The sequence below is a fragment of the Pocillopora verrucosa genome, chromosome 7 (assembly GCF_036669915.1).
Source record: "Pocillopora verrucosa isolate sample1 chromosome 7, ASM3666991v2, whole genome shotgun sequence".
Taxonomy (NCBI): Eukaryota; Metazoa; Cnidaria; class Anthozoa; order Scleractinia; family Pocilloporidae; genus Pocillopora; species Pocillopora verrucosa.
This window is the reverse complement of record NC_089318.1, coordinates 3,020,092-3,041,810: the sequence shown is the minus strand read 5'-3', so window position 1 is coordinate 3,041,810 and position 21,719 is coordinate 3,020,092. Positions and strand designations below refer to the sequence as shown.

The 21,719-nt window shown below is 38.0% G+C and overlaps 6 protein-coding genes across 6 annotated transcripts; all 6 read left to right on the top strand.

The window, feature by feature from the left end:
• Positions 1-229: 229 nt before the first annotated feature.
• On the top strand, positions 230-2,398 carry LOC131784546 (uncharacterized). Its single transcript, XM_059101367.2, has 2 exons — positions 230-399; positions 1,031-2,398. Exons 1-2 carry the CDS (start codon positions 359-361, stop codon positions 1,737-1,739), a joined length of 750 nt encoding a protein of 249 aa, XP_058957350.2. The 5' UTR covers positions 230-358; the 3' UTR covers positions 1,740-2,398.
• A 2,249-nt stretch (positions 2,399-4,647) lies between these two features.
• Positions 4,648-6,187, top strand: LOC131784558 (alpha-crystallin B chain). The gene is made up of 2 exons (XM_059101379.2): positions 4,648-4,774; positions 5,076-6,187. Exons 1-2 carry the CDS (start codon positions 4,734-4,736, stop codon positions 5,797-5,799), a joined length of 765 nt encoding a protein of 254 aa, XP_058957362.2. The 5' UTR covers positions 4,648-4,733; the 3' UTR covers positions 5,800-6,187.
• A 1,876-nt stretch (positions 6,188-8,063) lies between these two features.
• On the top strand, positions 8,064-10,089 carry LOC131784555 (uncharacterized). Its single transcript, XM_059101377.2, has 2 exons — positions 8,064-8,176; positions 8,813-10,089. The coding sequence occupies exons 1-2, from the start codon at positions 8,136-8,138 to the stop codon at positions 9,435-9,437; spliced, it is 666 nt and encodes a 221-aa protein (XP_058957360.2). The 5' UTR covers positions 8,064-8,135; the 3' UTR covers positions 9,438-10,089.
• Positions 10,090-11,798: 1,709 nt separating this feature from the next.
• LOC131784559 (uncharacterized) lies at positions 11,799-13,387 on the top strand. Its single transcript, XM_059101380.2, has 2 exons — positions 11,799-11,913; positions 12,212-13,387. Exons 1-2 carry the CDS (start codon positions 11,873-11,875, stop codon positions 12,933-12,935), a joined length of 765 nt encoding a protein of 254 aa, XP_058957363.2. The 5' UTR covers positions 11,799-11,872; the 3' UTR covers positions 12,936-13,387.
• Positions 13,388-15,593: 2,206 nt separating this feature from the next.
• On the top strand, positions 15,594-17,965 carry LOC131784593 (uncharacterized). The gene is made up of 2 exons (XM_059101418.2): positions 15,594-15,932; positions 16,573-17,965. The coding sequence occupies exons 1-2, from the start codon at positions 15,892-15,894 to the stop codon at positions 17,282-17,284; spliced, it is 753 nt and encodes a 250-aa protein (XP_058957401.2). The 5' UTR covers positions 15,594-15,891; the 3' UTR covers positions 17,285-17,965.
• A 1,607-nt stretch (positions 17,966-19,572) lies between these two features.
• On the top strand, positions 19,573-21,113 carry LOC131784568 (uncharacterized). Its single transcript, XM_066169890.1, has 2 exons — positions 19,573-19,681; positions 19,977-21,113. Exons 1-2 carry the CDS (start codon positions 19,641-19,643, stop codon positions 20,704-20,706), a joined length of 771 nt encoding a protein of 256 aa, XP_066025987.1. The 5' UTR covers positions 19,573-19,640; the 3' UTR covers positions 20,707-21,113.
• The last annotated feature ends 606 nt before the right edge of the window (positions 21,114-21,719 follow it).

Below are 21,719 nucleotides of genomic sequence, written 5' to 3'. Positions count from 1 at the left end.
GTTTTGGATATGACGTCAGGTTTTCCCAGCATCTTTTTCGGGCATAATAAAAATGTTAATTTGACAATTTTACACCTTATTTCGTCTTTACATCTTTCGGTTTCCAGGATGAACCCGCTCTTTTCAGTAAAAAATTAAAAATATGCTCATTTTCGTCCAGTCACATTGTGTCAGGATAAATTCGTCTTCAGTCATTATTACGAATACTGACAAAGAGTTTAAATTTAGTGGACATGGATCGTTCAAAGCATATAAAAGGGAAGCTTTGCGGAGCGATCAACAATTTACTAGACTTTCAGAAGTCCTAGAAGAAACAAGAAGTCAAGTATCTACAGAAGAAGTTCAAAAATAAGACAGCATGGCTCTTCGTTTCCCATTTCCAACCTATCAACCATGCAAGTAAGTTTTAAAAAAATCCATAGATATTATTTGATAATGCAAGAGGAAATCAAGGAAAATTTGACCATTTTCACTGTAGTCCAAATTTCTTAAGGGCTTAGCTGCCGTGAAATTTATATGAAGGACTTTAAATTTTCCACAGTAGCGCTGTGTTTGATTCTTCGGGTAGAGTACTTTCGGTTAGAGTACAATTTGACCCATGCACGCCTTAGAGCAAATCTTAGATTCTCGTCTATTTCTTAAATTCTGCTGCATCTACGTAAAATGTAAATGCAATTCCATAAAACTTGGTAGACGTTCATTGTAGTGAGGCGGGGGTACCGATCTCGTCAAACACATCTTTTTTAAATGAATTTACGCGTCAAGTATTTAAAAGGGAAAACTTCAAATCTCTCTTCTTGTGTACAAGGTGTCATGAAATCTTGAGGTTTTCACCGAAAAAAACGTATATTTCAGGAGGGTAATCACGCCTCACGCTGGTTTATAACTTCACGAATCGCGCTCGCCTTCCTGTAAAATTCACGCGTCACAAATCAATATTCTGGCCTTAATCACATGTCACGTATGAAACCTTTGCCACCCTCACGTAAGTATTTAAGCGTTTCGATGACTTATTCTTTTCTTCATACAGTTACAATAATCGAGTGCCTGGATGGTTCGACTTTTTCCACGATCCATGGAGACAGATGGCTTTGGCATTTGAACAAGAAGTCGGCTGCTGGGTGCCGGAACAGTCTGACAAGAGAACGGTGAAGATTGCGTCTGTTCTACTGAGTCACTTCAAACCTGAAAACATCACCCTTGAAGTTGATAGCGACAAGGTGACCCTACATGGAAAGCACCGCTTAGAGAAAGAAGATGGATTCGAAGCAAGCGAGTTCAAGAGGATCTTTAAACTTCCGAAAAATGTCGATCCAACTACTGTGATGTCACACACTACTCAAGATGGACGCGTCCTCGTCATAGAGGGCTTAGAGCGAGTGGAAGAGAATGAAGGAAAATTTGAGACCAAGTTGGATGTCAGAGGCTTTAAACCAGAAGAGATAAAGATTAAGCGGCAAGGAAAAGAGTTAATTGTCTTTGGAAAACGCAGATTAAAAGACGGCAGGGCCAACCGGTCACCTGGTTTCAGTCACCGTATTCGGCTGCCCGATGACGTTGTCATCAGTTCAATAAGATCGTGCTTGTCAAAAGATGGCCTGCTGACGATTGAAGCATCACGTGACCCCACCTTATTGCCGCGCGAGAGAGCGGTTGATATTGTCCTGGAAACAAATGGATCAGAGGATGAACCAAACCCCTTGATCAGCGGACAACCAGCAGAGACCAAATTAGATTAGGTCGAGTTTGTAAGAAAGAGATGACATAGTATACGAATCTTATTTTATCTATGTTGGTACAGTTGATTATTTCAGGCGAGGAAAGTTTGATGAAAATGAAAATTGTTTTCTTATTAAGTTCATGAATGATGCAAATAACATATCTAGTTTGACTTTACATATTTGATAACTGTTGTTAGAATTATACACTTTATAGGAAAGAAGCATATGAAAGCATTGTAAATGAAGTTAGCAACATTACAGGGTAATTTATCATAATCAACTGAGTTGATAACGTAAATTGGCTACCATAAAGAGTTTAAAAGCCGACGTTTTGAGCAATAGCCCTTTATCAGAGCAATGGGGTTGGGGTTAGGCTTGCTCTAATGAAGGGCTAACGATCGGAACGTCATCTTTTAAACTCTTTACGGTGGCCAATTTACATTATCAACTCAGTTGATCATGATAAATTACCCTGTAATGTTGCTAACTTCATTTACAATGCTTTCATATGCTTCTTTCCTATAAAGTGTAAACCGACATAGCACCACAGTTTCTTTAGAAACTAACCCCCTTCATTCAATAGAAACATTACAGTTTATTTTCATAAATGTAACTTATTTTTGGCTGTTTTAAAGTTATTCTGGGAAAGGAAATTATGCAATAAATAGTTGACAAAGTCGTGATTGTTTTTCTTGGTCTCATCCAGAAAGTCCTGCCGAAAGCATAGGGTCTCAAGGCAAAAAAACCTTGAATGTGACATTCCCCTTAATCTGTTACAGAAACAGGGCATTAAATTTATTTGCCACTGGAAAGCAAGACTTGCTCATATTTCAGCAAGTAACCCCCCACAATTTGAAATGACACAGTGAATTTATGTTTATGTCAAAATCCATCCCAAACTGTTTGTCACCCAGAGACCCACAAAAATGAACAGGAAGTCTTAACCCTTTAACTCCCAGACCAAATTTGTAATTCTCCTTACCGTCAACCATACAATTCATATAATGTTAGTTCAGAGAATTTAGTCTTGAATTGACTATCCCCAAATTAATATTACTCTTTACTCTCATCACTTATCTGGTTGATATTGTGTTGATATTGTAAGGAGAAATTCTGTCTTGGTCACTCATGGGAATTAAAGGGTTAATACTGTGAAACTGTATTCAGATCTTGGGAAGGGGCCCTGGGGGGGCCATGGGGGGTCAGGCCCTCCACTCCCTTATTTTGGGTAAAAATAAAAAAGGAATTGCAGAAGGGAGAAAAGACAGGGCAAGCAACAAAAACCTGGACCCTCACCTTAGCTCAAGATCTGTATCCATCGCTGATATTAATCATGTGGCAGCTGTTGAGGGGATCAACTGTCTGCACAGCATCTTTATGACTCCAAAAGAATCTAATAAATTTATTCCAATTCAACATTTTACAAATGCTTATTTCACATCTTGTCACACCAAAAGAAAATTAAATTATGGTAAAGATTACCATACTCTCTGTGAAACCAACTTAGCAAAACTCGCGTTGAAATCAAACTTGGCTTTATTTTTATTGTTTATGCTCTCTTGAGTTATTAACCCTTAAACCCCTTGGGGCAAATGGCATCTAAATTCTTATTAACCCTTTCATTCCCACAAGTGACCAAGACAGAATTTCTCCTTACAATATCAATACAATATCAAGCAGGCAGGTGATGAGAATAGAGAAGAATATCAATTATGGGATTATTAGTTGATCCAATACCAAATTCTCTGAACTAACATCATAAGAATTGTATGGCAGATAGTAAGGAGAATTACTAATTAGATCTTGGGAGTGAAAGGGTTAAATATCACCTCTTAAAGTACACATTCCGGTCACAAGAATAAAGGAAATGATCACAAACTAAGGCTCTTGATTGATAAACAAATTCCTCTTGCCAGCACCTCACGAATTGTATAGAAAACAATATGGAGAATGTGCTTACTGATCTTGTGGCCTTTAAAGCAGTTACCTGCCTTTAATTTGTTATTTTACTCAGTGCACAGGTTCAGATATTTCATCAACTTGAAAACCAACTTAACTTGTGAAATTCTTTCCAATTTCGAAAAAATTACCTCACACTTTCAAAAAGTTAGAAAAATATTCCAGTTTAAATTATGTGAACATTTTTGACTGCCATGCATTGAATTCACTGAACAGATGACAGTCCCAGCTAACGTGCTACATTAATGATGAAATACCAAAGCATGATAAATAACTTTTCCTTTCTAATTATCTCACCGCCTAATGCGTAATTCACGCAGCCTGAGAACGTTGTCATACTAAATGTTTATGATGACCTTGCAAAATGGCAAAATTATTGCACAGTGCACAGCCTTAATTCAATCGAGTGTGAAGCGAAATGTCAGCCATCACTTGGCCCACAGGCACAGGAGTATCCTCACCAGGAAAATACCACTATCAGGCACATCACAATGCCTTAAACCACAAGCCTACATCTCGATGAATCCTTTTACGCCGCTGGTAACATGAGATGAATAAAGCACGTGGAGTCACTGACATAAATACCTTATTCGTTGTGTAGGAGACACCATAAAATACTTAGTTATGTTTCTCAAGCCAAATTTTCCCTAAAAGAAAATTTAATGCACTTTTACGCAGAGAAATTCTACTGCAATCGTAGCACGATCGACGTAGTGCTGTTCGTTGTTGTCCGCCATATTGCAAAATGACGTCATATGTCTCCCAGTGTCCATTTCGCTCCTGCTAAAAAAATTTTCTAGAACTTTCGGGAAATTTCTGTCTTGCACTTGAGCTGCTGTGTCAGGATGAAAAGGCAACCAGTCATTCTTATGAGGCACTGACAAGTCCCCTAATTTTAGCAACGATGGATCCTTCTAGAATAAAAGCCACGAGTATATATGGACGGTTTTCGCAGAGCGATCAACAGTTCTTAAGAAGACTTCAGAGACCCTACAAGAAAGAAGTAACTACAAGCTACAGGAAGCAAAAGAAGAATTTCATCAAAGGAAAAATATGGCTCTCGTTCTCAGATTTCCAACCTACCATCCTTGCAAGTGAGTTCCTAACTGTTTCAATACAAATGTCAATGTAGAGCCTTAAAAAATTTATTTATCTATGCTTGAGTAATATACCTATTTTCGAGCACTGGTGAATCATTTGATATCAAGGGACATGCTAACATACTTAATTATTATTTTCTGTAAGAGTATTAATGAAGTTTCGTTGAAAAAGCCACGGCTACGAATGGATAAGAATAGAATATTTCTACCTGTTTAGACATTTAAAAGATGTGTGAGTGTTTTTTTTTCCTGACTATCATATTAAAAAATTTGCTTTTTTTTTTCTGTGTTGCAGTTATTACAACCAAGTGCCTGCAGGGTTCGACTTTTTCCACCTTCTGTGGAGAGAGATCGCATCGGCATATGAACAAGAAGTCGGCAACCCTTACTGCCGTAAAAGACAGCAACAGTCTCACAAGGGAGCAGTGAAGATCGCTTCTGTCCCGCTCAACCAGTTCAAACCTGAAGACATCACATTGGAAGTTGATAGCGACAAGGTGACCTTACATGGGCAGCATCGCTCAGAGAGAGAAGATGGATTTGACACAAGCGAGTTCAAGAGAGTCTTTAAACTACGACAAGATATCGATCCGACCACCGTAACGTCACGTACTACTCAAGATGGCGGCGCCCTCGTTATTGAGGGCTCCAAACTGGTGGAAGAGAAGGAGGACGACGGAAAATTTGAAATCAAGTTGGATGTCAGCGGCTTTAAGCCAGAGGAGATCAAGGTACAGATCCGTGGAAATGAGTTAAGTGTCAGTGGGAAACACAAATCCGAAGATGGCGAGGTTTACCGGTCACGTGATTATAGTCGCCGCATTGTGCTGCCTGATGAAGTGGTTCTTGGTTCAGTGTCGTCGCGATTGTCAAAGGAAGGCCTCCTGACGATTGAAGCATCACGTGACCCCGCTTTGTTGCCAAGCGAGAGAGCCGTAGACATTACCACGGAGACAGATGAACCAGAGGATGAACCAAAACCCTCCACCAGCGGTGAAACAGCAGAAACTGAAGAGTAATTCGATCACTTAAGAACAAGAAGACCAAAATGTACCAATCGTATTTGATAAATTTCAGTACAACTAATTATTTCATGTAAGGAAAACTAAGCCTTTAACTAGCACTAAAATAGCAAAAACTTAAAAAGCACGTATTTGATGTATGGCAAAAGTAGCAACGTAATAGATGAGAGGTGTGAAGACCTTCAATTTCTCTGTTGAATGAAAAATATAGTCAAAACCAACAGTTATGTTATGATTAAGTTTTCAACTAAAATATTTATGATTGTAATTGAATTGAAGAAAAAACTTTCATATTCAAATATTATTGTATTATTTTTGAAATTTTTACCGGGAGTAATAGACTCTGAGCTTATATTTTTTTAGTCGAAAAGATTTAATTGTTATCTTTTTCTGTTTCAATTCTGAAACTATCTCTTTATACGTGGTATGACATTAGTGCTGTCATTTAAATTAACCCTTCGACAATTCAAATGAATTAATTCAATAAAGTTTTAACACCAGCGTATTTCTGTTTTTTGGGTTTATTCCTACAAAACTAGAAAGGAAACCTTTCTTTGAATTTGCTTAAGTTGTTTATACGCGACCCGGATTGTTTCTCAAACTGTAATCTAATGAAAACGGGGCGCGCAGTTAAAATAGATGAAGAATTATATTCAAACGAAACCTAATGTATTAGTTTTTGTTCATATCCTGATAACATAGAGGAGGGTCCCAATGGGGTTAACCGTTAGCCGTAAAACGGCCAAAATATTTAGCCGTTAGACGTAAAAATTGACAAATTTTAACCGTTAGTCGTAAAAAAAGTTAACCGTAAAAAATATCTCTGGTGGAAACAATGGAAAGGTGTTAACCGTTAGCAGGAAATTGGCCAAAATTTTAACAGATAGCCGTAAAAGCCATCACCCCATTGAGACCCTCATAGAGGGCAAAATTACTGAATGTTGACTGGTCGATGAAGAAAGTATTTTTTCTTAATTTTGCCTATGAAGAGGGCAAAATTGGTCCTCAGGATGCCTAGCAACAGCTTATGCTATCGCGTAGTTGTTGCCAAAAAGTTGAAAGTTTGCCAGCAGGCCTGGTTTTCAATATCCTGGTACGGTTGTGCAAAAATAAAATTTAAACTAACTTCATTCGCGCGTTCGTGGTGATTGATTCTTTGTCAATATTAAATGGCTTCCCGTGACCGATTACTCAAGAGCGCATTCAGAAATTCAGTATTTTTCCCCTTTATTTCATGAACAAGTAATCGCATTGGGTCCTCGTAAAATTAAGGATTAATATCACTTGTGTTTTTAGCAACTTCTGAAAACACGTGTGATATTAATCCTTAATTTTACTCGGCCCCATGCGATTACCTATACAAATCGTTGAGTAAACACGCTTTGTTTTTTTTTTTTGTTTGTTTTTCGGAAACTCCATTCAATATGAAATGTAATAAAGAGCGAATTTCTTTGAATTTGCGATACCGGACATCCCTTAAAACTGTCAAAGACAATAATAATATAAATCGAAAAATAATACCATAATAAAATGGAAATTGGAGAAACTTAACCAAGTTACTTTAAACAATGCTGAAAATTAAACGACAAACAACTCATATCTGGCATTTATTGAGTTTATTTTTGTTTCTCCCGTACTCGTACTTCTCGAGTCGAGGTTTGTTTTAACCAGTCAAAATCAATTAAGCCGCGCGGTCGCTTGAGTTTCCTGAGCATGGAGGCAAAAGATTTAAACAAGAGTTTTGGCCGGTTTCTCCCTGCCGTGGCGATTTCTAGCAATACCCTTGTCATCTATCTGATTGTAGCAAAATGACGTCTTTGTAAGAAACCGTACTGGTTTATTTTGTCTCTGACAACCGCCGATTTTTTTGTAAGGTTTACGTACATATTATTTTCTTTGTTATCGGCTTTTTACAAGAAAAGATCGCTGTTGGACGTGCAATTCGAATGTCCACCACTCTGCATTCACGAAGTTGTTGTGGATTTGGAAATGACTTCAGGTTTTCCCGCATCTTTTTCGGGCATAATAAAATGTTAATATAACAATTTTAGGTCTCTTTACGTCTTTGCGTCTTTCAGTTTCCAGAATCAACTCGCTCTTTCTAGTTAAAATTAAAAATATACTCATTTTCGTCCAGTCACATTGTGTCAGGATAAATTCGTCTTCCGTCATAATAACGAAGTACTGACAAAGAGTTTAAATTTATTGGAGACAGATCGTCCAAAGCATATAAAAGGGAAGCTTTGTGGAGCGATCAACAATTTAGCAAACTTCCAGAAGTCCTGAAAGAAACAAGAAGTCAAGTATCTACAGAAGTTCAAAAATATGAAGGCATGGCTTTTCCTTTCCCATTTCCAACCTATCAACAACGCAAGTAAGTTTTAAAAAAATCCATATATAGATATATTTGATAATGCAAGAGGAAATCAAGGAAAAAGTGACCGCTTTCACTGTGGTCCAAATTTCGCAAGGGCTTAGCTGCCGTGGAATTTATATCATAACCGACTTTAATCTTTCCATAGTAGAGTTTTTGATATTCCGGGTAGAGTACTTTCGATTAGAGTACAATTTGACCCATGCACGCCTTACAGTAAATCTTAGATTATCATCTATTTCTTAAACTGTACTACATCCATGTAAAATGTGAATACAATTTCATGAAACTTGGTACACATTCACTGTTGTGAGGCGGGGGTACCGATCTCGTCAAATACACCTTTTATAAACAAATTAACGCGTCAAGTATATTAAAGGAAAACTTCAAATCTCTCTTCTTGTGTACAAGGTGTCATGAAATCCTGAGCTTTTTACCGAAAAAACGTATATTTCAGGAGGGTAATCACGCCTCACGCTGGTTTATAACTTCACGAATCGCGCTCGCCTTTCTGTAAAATTCACGCATCATATATCAATATTCTGGCCTTAATCACATGTCACCTATGAATCCTTTGTCACCCTCACGTAAGTATTTGTGCGTTTTCGATGACTTATTCCTTTCTTTATCTTACAGCCACAATAATCGAGAGCCTGGATGGTTCGCCTTTTTCCACGAGCTATGGAGACAGATGGCTTTGGCATATCAACAAGAAGTCGGCTACTGGGTGCACAAGGGAACCGTGAAGATTGCGTCTGTTCTACTGAGGCACTTCAAACCTGAAAACATCGCACTTGAAGTTGATAGGGACAAGGTAACCCTACATGGAAAGCACCATTCAGAGAGAGAAGATGGATTCAACACATGCGAGTTCAAGAGGGTCTTTCCACTTCCGCAAAATGTCGATCCGACTACTGTCACGTCACGCATTACTCAAGATGGCGGCGTCCTCGTCATAGAGGGCTTAAAGCGAGTGGAAGAGAAAGAGGATGACGGAAAATTTGAGACCAAGTTGGATGTCAGTGGATTTAAGCCAGAAGAGATAAAGATTCAGCTGCATGGAAAAGAGTTAATTGTCTGTGGAAAACGCACATTAGAAGATGGTGGGGCCAATCGGTCACGTGGCTTCAGTCACCGTGTTCTGCTGCCTGAAGACGTCGTCGTCAGTTCAGTAAGATCACGCTTGTCAAAAGAAGGCCTGCTGATGGTCGAAGCATCACGTGACCCCGCCTTATTGCCGCGCGAGAGCCGGAGCGGTTGATGTCCTCCTGGAGACAAATGAAACAGAGGATGAACCGAAGCCCTTCACCAGAGATGAACCAGCAGACACCAAATTAGAGTAGATCGAGTTTGTAAGAAAGAGATGACATGGTATATGAATCTTATTGATAAATGTTGGTACAGTTGATTAATTCAGGCAAGAAAAGTTTCATGAAAATCGTTTTTTATCAAGGTCATAAATGATGCAAATAACATATCTAGTTTGACTTTACATATTTGACAACTTTTGTTAGAATTATATACTTCAAAGGAAAAAAGCATATGAAAGAATTGTAAATGAAGTTAGCAACATAACAGGGTAGTTTAGTATTATCAACTGAGTGGCTACCATAAAGAGCTTAAAAGCTGACATTTCAAGCATTAGCCGTTCCTCAAAGTAATGGTTAGGGTCGGTTAATAATAATACCTAATTACCCTGTTATTATTCCCACTGACACAGCATTACAGATTCTTTACAAACTTACCCCTTTACTCGGTTTTAACAGTGGCTGTTTTAAAGTTATTTTAGGGAAGGAGATTATGCAATAAATATTTGAAAACATCAAAATTGTTTTCTTGGTCTCATCCAGAAAGTCCCACTTAGAGTGTAGGGTCTCAAGGCAAAAGAACTTAAATGTGACATTCCACTTAATCTGTTACAGAGACAGGGCATTAAATTTATTTGCTACTGGAAAGCAAGACTTGCTCGTATTTCAGCAAGTAACCCACCACAATTTGTTCAAGAAATGACACAAGGAATTTATGTTTGTGTCAAAATCCATCCCAAACTGTTTGTCACCTATAGACCTACAGAATGAATAGGGAAGTCATTAAGTCATTACCTTGGACAAAATATTTAGCTCCAGTCCTCCCCTAAATCATCTGCATTACTAATACAATATAAGTGCATCCACAGAATTTTATCAGAATATTGAAACTTTGTGAAACTTCTGTGAAACTGTCTTAAACAGACCTCAAGTGGCAGCTGTTGGGGGATAAGCTGTCAGCAAAGCATCAGTATGATCCCAAAAGAATCTAACAAATTCATTCCAATCCAACATTTTATAAATGCTTATTAACATCTTGTCAAAACAAAAAAAATTAAATCATAGTAAAGATTACCACACCTCCTGTGAAACAGAGTTAGCAAAACACACATTGAAATCAACCTTGAATTGATCTTTATTGTTTATGCTCTTTTCACTTATTAACCCTCAGACCCCTTAGAGTGTCCAGCATCTAAATTCTCCTAAAATCTCACTCCCCAAATCACACATTCAGTCACAAGAATAAAGGAAATGATCACAAACTAAAGCTCTTGATTGTTAAACAAATTCCTCTCCCCAGCACCTTAGGAATTGTATAGAAAACAGTATGGACAATATGCATATTGATGTTATGGCCACAGATATTAAGTTGCCTGCCTTTAATTTGCAGTTTTACTGAGTGTGCAGGTTCAGATATTTCATTGACTTCAAAACCATCATAACTTTGAAATTTCTCAAAAACCACCTGACACTCATAAAGTTAGACATTTTTGACTGTCATACATTGAATTCATCGAACAGATGACTGTCCTTGCTGCTATGCTCTATTAATAATGAAATACCGCAGCATCATAACTTTACCTTTCTAATTATCTCATCCCCTAATGCGTAACCCACGCATCCTGACAACGTTACCATACTAAATGTTTATGATGAACAAGCAAAATGGCAAAATAATTGGCAAAAGATTCAATGAGGCGCACAGCTATAATTTAATCGTGTGTGAGGCGAAATGTCAGCCACCACTTGGCCCACAGGCATAAGAGTGTCCTCACCAGAAAAATAACACTATCAGGCACACCACAATGCCCCCAAACCAAAAGCCTTCATCTCAATGAATCTTTGTACGCCGCCGCTAACTTAAAATAAAGTAAGTAGAGCTAAACAGACTCCAAGAAAGTGAAGCCACTGACCTTAATACCTTATTTGTGGCGTAGGGGACGCCGTTAAAAAAGTTACTGATGTTTATCAAGCCAAATTTTCTCTAAAATAAAATTTTATGCACTTTTTCGCAGACAAATTCTTTTGTAATCGCAGCAAGATCGACGAAATATTCTTCCCACATGTCCGCCATATTGCAAAATGACGTCATACCTCTCCCAGCGTCCATTTCACTCCTGCTAACAAATTTTCTAGAATTTTCGGGAAATTTCTACCTTGCGCTTGAGCTGCTGTGTCAGGATGAAAAGGCAACCAGTCATTCTTACGAGGCACTGACAAGTCCTCTAATTTTAGCAACGATGGATCCTTCTAGAATAAAAGCCACGAGTATATATGGACGCTTTTAGCCGAGTGATCAACAGTTCTTAAGAAGACTTCAGAGATCCAAGAAGAAAGAAGTAACTACAAACTACAGGAAGCAAAAGAAAAATTTCAACAGAGGAAAAATATGGCTCTCGTTTTCAGATTTCCAGTTTATCATCCGTGCAGGTGAGTTCCTAACTATTTCAACACAAATATCAGTGTAGATCCTCGGTAAACTTATTTATCTATGCTTGAGTAATGTATCTATCTCCTAACACTAATGAATCATTCAATATCGAGGCAAGTGCCAATATCCTTAATTATTATTGTCTGTGAGAGTATTCCTGAAGTTTCGTTGGAAAAGCCACGGCTACGAATAGATAAGAGTAACATATTTCTACCTGTTTAGACACTTAAGAGATGCGCGAGTGTTTTTTTTTTTCCGACTATCATATTAAAAATTTTGATTTCTTCCGTGTTGCAGTTACTACAACCGCGTGCCTGGAGGGCTCGACTTTTTCCACGATCTGTGGAGAGAGATCGCATCGGCATGTGAACAAGAAGTGGCCAACCCTTACTGCCGTAAAAGACAGCAACAGTCCCACAAGGGAGTAGTGAAGATCGCTTCTGTCCCGTTGAACCAGTTCAAACCTGAAGATATCACACTTGAAGTTGATAGCGACAAGGTGACCTTACATGGGCAGCATCGCTCAGAGAGGGAAAATGGATTTGACACAAGCGAGTTCAAGACAGTCTTTAAACTACCACAAGATATCGATCCGACTACCGTGACGTCACGCACTACCCGAGATGGCGGCGCCCTCGTCATTGAGGGCTCAAAACGGCTGGAAGAGAAGGAGGATGACGGGAAATTTGAAATTAAGCTGGATGTCAGTGGCTTTAAGCCAGAGGAGATCAAGGTACAGATCCGTGGAAACGAGTTAAGTGTCAATGGGAAACACAAATCCGAAGATGGCGAGGTTTACCGGTCACGTGATTATAGCCGCCGCATTGAGCTGCCTGATGACATAGTTCTTGCTTCGGTGTCGTCGCGATTGTCAAAGGAAGGCCTGCTGACGATTGAAGCATCACGTGACCCTGCTTTGTTGCCAAGCGAGAGAGCCGTAGACATTACCATGGAGACAGATGAACCAGAGGATGAGCCAAAGCCCTCCACCAGCGGTGAAACAGCAGAAACTGTGGAGTAATTTCATCTTTTAAGAACGACAAGACCAAAATGTACCAATCGTATTTGATCAATTTTATTGCCGCTAATTTTTTCATGTAAGGAAAACTAAGCCCTTAACTAGTACTGAAATAGCAGAAACTTAAAAAGCGCGTCTTTGATTTATGACAAAAGTAGCAACGTCACAGATGAGAGATATAAGGATCTTTGTTCTGTTCAATGAAAAATATAGTCAAAACTGACAAAGTTATATTATGATTAAGTTTTCAACTAGAATGTTTATGATTATAATTGAATTGAAGCAAAAACGTTCATATTCAAATATTATTGTATTATTTTTGTAATTTTTATCGGGAGTAATAGACTCCGAGCTTATTATTTTTTTTAGTCGAAAATATTTAATTGTTATCTTTTTCTGTTTCAATTCTAAAACTATCTCTTTATACATGGTATGATATTAGTACTGTCGTTTAAATTAAGCCCTCGACAATTGAAGTGAATTAATTCAATAAATTTTAAAACCATCAGTGTATTTCTGTTTTTGGGTTTATTGCTACAAAACTAGAAAGGAAACCTTTTCTTTGAATTTGCTTAATTTGTTTATAGGCGACCCAGATTGTTTCTCAAACTGAAATATAATGAAAACGGGGCGCGCAGTTGAGATAGATGAAAAATTACATTCAAACGAAACCTCGTGTATTAGTTTTTGTTCATATCCTAATAACATAGGGGGAAAAATTACTGAATGCTGATTGGTCAATAATGAAAAGGGTATTTTTTCTTAATTTTGCTTGTGAAGAGGGCAAAATTACTTGCTGCCGATTGGTCCTCGGTTTGCCTAGCAACAGCTTATGCTATCGAGTAGTTGTTGCCAAAAAGTTGAAAGTTTGTCAGCAGGCCTGGTTTTCAATGCCCTGGTATGTTTGTGCAAAAATAAAATTTAAACTTACCTCATTCGCGCGTTTGTGGCGATTGATTCTTTGTCAACATTAAATGGCTTCCTGTGACTGATTACTCAAGAGCGCATTCATAAATTCAGTATTTTTCGCCTCTATTTCATTAACAAGTAATCGCAATGGGTCCTCGTAAAATCGAGGATTAATCTCACTTGTGTTTTCAGCAACTTCTGAAAACACGCGTGATATTAATCTTTAATTTTACTCGGCCCCATGCGATTACCTATACAAATCGTTGAGTAAACAGGCTTTGTTTCCATCCAGAAACTCCATTGGAAATGAGGTTAAGCGACAAATCGCGATTGATTCTCATCTATTTAATGGTGTTTAGTCCAAACGAAACCCAACTTTTCACAATAACCTTTGTATCGCTTTGTACCCTGCATACAATCATTTCGGAAACTTCATTCAATATGAAATTTGATAAAGAGCGAACTTCTTTGAATTAGCGATACCAGTCATCCCTTAAAACTGTCAAAGACAATAAGGGTTGGACTAACAATACCATAATGAAATGGAAATTGGAGAAACTTAAACAAGTTACTTTAAACAGTGCTGAAAATTAAACGACAAACAACTCATATCTGGCATTTACTAAGTTTATTTTTGTTTGTCACGTACTCGTACTTCTCGAAGATCTTACGTCGGGGTTTGTTTTAGTCAGTCAAACCCAGTTAAGCCGCGCGGTCTCTTGAGTTTCTTGAGCATGGAGGCAGAAGATTTGATCAGTACTTTAGGCTGGTTTCTCCCTGCTGTGGCGATTTCTAGCAATACCCTTGTCATCTATCTGATTGTAGCAAAACAACGTCTTTGCAAGAAACTGTACTGGTTAATTTTGTCTCTGACAACCGCCGATTTTTTTGTTAGGTTTACGTACATATTATTTTAGTTATTTTGGGTTTTTTACAAGAAAAGATCGCTGTTGAAAGTGCAATTTGCATTTTCGCCATTTTGCCTTCATGAGGTTGTTGTTGATTTTGGAATGACTTCAGCTTTTCTCAGCATCTTTTTCGGGAGCATTAATGTTAATTTTATAATTTTGGGTCTCTTTACGTCTTTCAGTTTCCAGAATCAACTCGCTCTTTCCAGTTAAAATTAAAAATATGCTCATTTCCGTCCAGTCACATTGTCTTAGGATAAATTCGTCTTCCGTCATAATTACGAAGTACTGACAAAAACAATAATAATATAAATCGAATAATAATACCATAACGAAATGGAAATTGGAGAAACTTAAGTAAGTTACTTTAAACAATGCTGAAAATTAGACGACAAACAACTTATATCTGGCATTTATTGAGTTTACTTTTGTTTGTCCCGTAATCGTACTTCTCGAGTCGAGGTTTGTTTTAACCAGTCAAAATCAATTAAGCCGCGCGGTCTCTTGAGTTTCCTGAGCATGGAGGCAAAAGATTTAAACAAGAGTTTTGGCCGGTTTCTCCCTGCCGTGGCTATTTCTAGCAATGCCCTTGTCCTCTATCTGATTGTAGCAAAACAACGTCTTTGTAAGAAACCGTACTGGTTTATTTTGTCTCTGACAACCGCCGATTTTTTGTTAGGTTTACGTACATATTATTTTCTTTGTTATCGGCTTTTTACAAGAAAAGATTCCTGTTGGACGTGCAATTCGAATGTCCACCACTCTGCATTCACGAGGTTGTTGTTGATTTGGAAATGACTTCAGGTGTTCCCAGCATCTTTTTCGGGCATAATAAAATGTTAATATAACAATTTTAGGTCTCTTTACGTCTTTACGTCTTTCAGTTTCCAGAATCAACTCGCTCTTTCCAGTTAAAATTAAAAATATGCTCATTTTCGTCCAGTCACATTGTATCAGGATAAATTCGTCTTCCGTCATAATTACGAAGTACTGACAAAGAGTTTAAATTCAGTGGACATAGATCGTCCAAAGCATATAAAAGGGAAGCTTTGCGGAGCGATCAACAATTTACAAAACTTCCAGAAGTCCTGGAAGAAACAAGAAGTCAAGTATCTACAGAAGAAGTTCAAAAATAAGACAGCATGGCTTTTCCTTTCCCATTTCCGACCTATCAACAATGCAAGTAAGTTTTTAAAAAAATTCATACATAGATATATTTGATAATGCAAGAGGAAATCAAGGAAAAAGTGACCGTGGTATAAGTTGTATAAATTTTCGCAAGGGATTAGCTTAGGTGGAATTTATACTATAACAGGCTTTAATCTTTCCATAGAGTTGTGTTCGATTTTCCGGGTAGATTACTTTCGGTAAGAGTACAATTTGACCCATGCACGCCTTACAGTAAAATCTTAGATTATCGTCTATTTCTTAAACTGTAATACATCCATGTAGAAAGTGAATACAATTTCATGAAACTTGGTACACATTCACAGTTGTGAGGCGGGGGTACCGATCTCGTCAAATACACCTTTTATAAACAAATTAACGCGTCAATTATATTAAAGGAAAACTTCAAATCTCTCTTCTTGTGTACAAGGTGTCATCAAATCCTGAGCTTTTTACCGCAAAAGACATATATTTCAGGAGGGTAACCTTGCCTCACGCTGGTTTATAACTTCACGAATCGCGCTCGCCTTTCTGTAAAATTCACGCGTCACATATCAATATTCTGACCTTAATCACATGTCACCTATGACTCCTTTGCCACCCTCACGTAAGTATTTCAGCGTTTCCGATGACTTATTCCTTTCCTTATCTTACAGTTACAATAATCGAGAGCCTGGATGGTTCGACTTTTTCCACGAGCTATGGAGGCAGATGGCTTTGGCATATGAACAAGAAGTCGGCTACTGGGGGCACGAACAGTTTAACGAGGGAACGGTAAAGATTGCGTCTCTTCTACTGAGGCACTACAAACCTGAAAACATCGCACTTGAAGTTGATAGCGACAAGGTAACCCTTCATGGAAAGCAACGTATAGAGAGAGAAAATGGATTCAACACATACGAGTTCAAGAGGGTCTTTCCACTTCCGCAAAATGTCGATTCGACTACTGTCACGTCACGCACTACTCAAGATGGCAGCGTCCTCATCATAGAGGGCTTAAAGCACGTGGAAGAGAAAGAGGATGACGGAAAATTTGAGACCAAGTTGGATGTCAGTGGCTTTAAGCCAGAAGAGATAAAGATTCAGCTGCATGGAAAAGAGTTAATTGTCTGTGGAAAACGCACATTAGAAGATGGTGGGGCCAATCGGTCACGTGGCTTCAGTCACCGTGTTCTGCTGCCTGAAGACGTCGTCGTCAGTTCAGTAAGATCACGCTTGTCAAAAGGCCTGCTGATGGTCGAAGCATCACGTGACCCCGCCTTATTGCCACGCGAGAGAGCGGTTGATGTCCTCCTGGAAACAAATGAATCAGAGGATGAACCGAAGCCCTCCACCAGAGATGAACCAGCAGACACCAAATTAAAGTAGATCGAGTTTGTACGAAAGAGATGACTAATTGATAAATGTTGGTACAGTTGATTAATTCAGGCAAGAAAAGTTTCATGAAAATCGTTTTTTATCAAGGTTATAAATGATGCAAATAACATATCTAGTTTGACTTTACATATTTGACAACTTTTGTTAGAATTATATACTTCAAAGGGAAATAAACAATATGAAAGAATTGTAAATGAAGTTAGCAACATTACAGGGTAATTTAATATTATCAACTGAGGGGCTACCATAAAGAGCTTAAAAGCTGACATTTCAAGCATTAGCCATTCCTCAAAGTGATGGGGTTCAGATTAGGGTCAGTTAATAATAATACCTAACTACCCTGTTATTATTTAGAAACTTACCCCTTTATTCAGTATTAACAGTGCACTTTATTTTCATAAATGTAACTTATTTTTGGCTGTTTCAAAGTTATTTTAGGGAAGGAAATTATGCAATAAATATTTGAAAACATCATAATTGTTTTCTTGGTCTCATTCAGAAAGTCCTTCTAAGTGTAAGGCAAAAGAACTTAAATGTAACATTCCACTTAATCTGTCACAGAGACAGGGCATTAAATTTATTTGCTACTGGAAAGCAAGACTTGCTCATATTTCAGCAAGTAATCCATCACAATTTGTTCTAGAAATGACACAGGGAATTTATGTTTGTGTCAAAATCCACCCCAAGTTTTTGTCTCCCAAAGACCTACAGAATGAAGAGGGAAGTCATTAAGTCATTACCTTGGACAAAATATTTAGCTCCAGTCCTCCCCTATATGATCAGCATTACTAAAAAAAATCCGAATGGATCCACAGAATTTTATTGGAATATTGAAGCTTCTCTGAAACTGTCTTAAACAGACCTCAAGTGGCAGCTGTTGAGGGGATAGGCTGTCAGCAAAGCATCTGTATGATCCCAGAAGGATCTTTTCAATTCATTCCAATTCAACATTTTATAAATGCTTATTTTACATCTTGACATACCCAAAAAAATTAAATTATAGAAAAGATTACCATACCCTGTGTGAAACAGAGTTAGCAAAACTCACATTAAAATCAAACTTGGCTACATTTTTATTTTTCATGCTCTTTTGAGTTATTAACCCTTAGACCCCTTTGAGTGACTAGCCTGTAAATTCTCCGAAAATCTCACTCCCCAAATCACACATTTAGGTAGCAAGAATAAAGGAAATGATCATAAACTAAAGCTCTTGATTGATAAACAAATTCCTCTTGCCAGCACCTTAGGAATTGTACAGAAAACAGTATGGGGAATATGCATATTGATGTTATGGCCACAGACATTGAGTTACCTGCCTTTAATTTGCAATTTTACTGGGTGCACAGGTTCAGATATTTCATTGACTTCAAAAGCAAAAATAATGTAATGAAATTTTGAAATTTATCAAAAAGGACCTGACACTCTCAAAAAGTTAGAAAGAATATTCCAGTTTAAATTCTGTGAACATTTTTGATAAGCATGCATTGAATTAATCGAACTGACGACTGTCCTTGCTGCCGTGCTTTCTTAATAATGAAATACCACAGCATCATAAATAACTTTACATTTTTAATTATCTCACCGCCTAATGTGTAACCCACGCAGCCTGGGAACGTTGTTATACTAAATGTTCATGATGACCTTGCAAAATGGCAAAATTATTGGCAAAAGATTCCATGAGGCGCAGGCGAAATGTCAGCCACCACTTGACCCACAGGCATAAGAGTGTCCTCACCAGGAAAATAATACTATCAGGCACACCACAATGCCCCAAAACCAAAAGCCTTCATCTCAATGAATCCTTCTACGCCGCCGGTAACCTGAAATAAAGTACGTGGAGCTAAACAGACTCCAGGACAAAGAAGCCACTGACCTTAATACCTTATTCGTTGTTTAGGAGGCGCCGTACAAAACTTACTTATGTTTCTCCAGCCAAAGTTTCTCAAAAGAAAATTTTATGCACTTTTTCGCAGAGAAATTCTTTTGTAATCGTAGCATGATCGACGAAATATTCTTGTTACTTGTCCGCCATATTGCAAAATGACGTCATATGTCTCCCAGTGTCCATTTCGCTCCTGCTAAAAAACTTTCTAGAATTTTCGGGAAATTTCTACCTTGCGCTTGAGCTGCTGAGTCAGGATAAAAAGGCAACCAGTCATTCTTACGAGGCACTGACAAGTCCCCTAATTTTAGCAACGATGGATCGTTCTAGAATAAAAGCCACGAGTATATATGGACGCTTTTCGCCGAGTGATCAACAGTTCTTAAGAAGACTTCAGAGATCCAAGAAGAAAGAAGTAACTACAAACTACAGGAAGCAAAAGAAAAATTTCAACAGAGGAAAAATATGGCTCTCGTTTTCAGATTTCCAGCTTATCATCCGTGCAAGTGAGTTCCTAATTATTTCGATACAAATCTCAGTGTAGATCCTTGGTAAATCTATTTATCTATGCTTGAGTAATGTATCTATCTTCTATCACTAATGAATCATTCAATATCGAGGGAAATACCAATATCCTTAAATATTATTGTCTGTGAGAGTATTCCTGAAGTTTCGTTGGAGAAGCCGCGGCTACGAATAGATAAGAATAAAATATTTCTACCTGTTTAGACACTTAAGAGATGTGGGAGTGTTTTTTTTCGACTATCATCTTAAAAATTTTGCTTTTCTTCGGTGTTGCAGTTACTACAACCGCGTGCCTGCGCCTGGAGGGCTCGACTTTTTCCACGATCTGTGGAGAGAGATCGCATCGGCATATGAACAAGAAGTGGTCAACCCTTACTGCCGTAAAAGACAGCAACAGTCCCACAAGGGAGTAGTGAAGATCGCTTCTGTCCCGCTCAACCAGTTCAAACCTGAAGACATCACACTCAAAGTTGATAGCGACAAGGTGACCTTACATGGGCAGCATCGCTCAGAGAGAGAAGATGGATTTGACGCAAGCGAGTTCAAGAGAGTCTTTAAACTACCACAAGATATCGATCCAACTACCGTAAAGTCACGCACTACTCAAGATGGCGGCGCCCTCGTCATTGAGGGCTCAAAACGGCTGGAAGAGAAGGAGGATGGCGGGAAATTTGAAATTAAGTTGGATGTCAGTGGCTTTAAGCCAGAGGAGATCAAGGTACAGATCCGTGGAAATGAGTTAAGTGTCAGTGGGAAACACAAATCGAAAGATGGCGAGGTTTACCGGTCACGTGATTATAGCCGCCGCATTGAGCTGCCTGATGACATAGTTCTTGCTTCGGTGTCGTCGCGATTCTCAAAGGACGGCCTCCTGACGATTGAAGCATCACGTGACCCTGCTTTGTTGCCAAGCGAGAGAGCCATAGACATTACCATGGAGACAGATGAACCAGAGGATGAACCAAAGCCCTCCACTAGCGGTGAAACAGCAGAAACTGTGGAGTAATTTCATCTTTTAAGAACGAGAAGACCAAAATGTACCAATCATATTTGATCAATTTTATTGCGGCTAATTATCTCATATAAGGAAAACTAAGCCCTTAACTAGTACTGAAATAGCAGAAACTTAAAAAGCGCGTCTTTGATTTATGACAAAAGTAGCAACGTAACAGATGAGAGATATGAGGATCAAGTTTGTGCTGTTCAATGAAAAATATAGTCAAAACTGACAAAGTTATATTATGATTAAGTTTTTAACTAAAATGTTTATGATTATAATTGAATTGAAGCAAAAACGTTCATATTCAAATATTATTGTATTATTTTTGCAATTTTTATCGGGAGTAATAGACTCTGAGCTTATAATTTTCTTTAGTCGAAAATATTTGTTATCTTTTTCTGTTTCAATTCTAAAACTATCTCTTTATACATGGTATGATATTAGTACTGTCGTTTAAATTAAGCCCTCGACAATTGAAGTGAATTAATTCAATAAATTTTAAAACCATCAGTGTATTTCTGTTTTTGGGTTTATTGCTACAAAACTAGAAAGGAAACCTGTTCTTTGAATTTGCTTAATTTGTTTATAGGCGACCCAGATTGTTTCTCAAACTGAAATATAATGAAAACGGGGCGCACAGTTGAGATAGATTAAAAATTACATTCAAACGAAACCTCGTGTATTAGTTTTTGTTCATATCCTAATAACATAGGGGGAAAAATAACTGAATGCTGATTGGTCAATAATGAAGAGGGTATTTTTTCTTAATTTTGCTTGTGAAGAGGGCAAAATTACTTGCTGCCGATTGGTCCTCAGGTTGCCTAGTAACAGCTTATGCTATTGAGCAGTTGTTGCCAAAAAGTTGAAAGTTTGTCAGCAGGCCTGGTTTTCAATGCCCTGGTATGTTTGTGCAAAAATAAAATTTAAACTTACCTCATTCGCGCGTTTGTGGCGATTGATTCTTTGTCAAAATTAAATGGCTTCCTGTGACTGATTACTCGAGAGCGCATTCATAAATT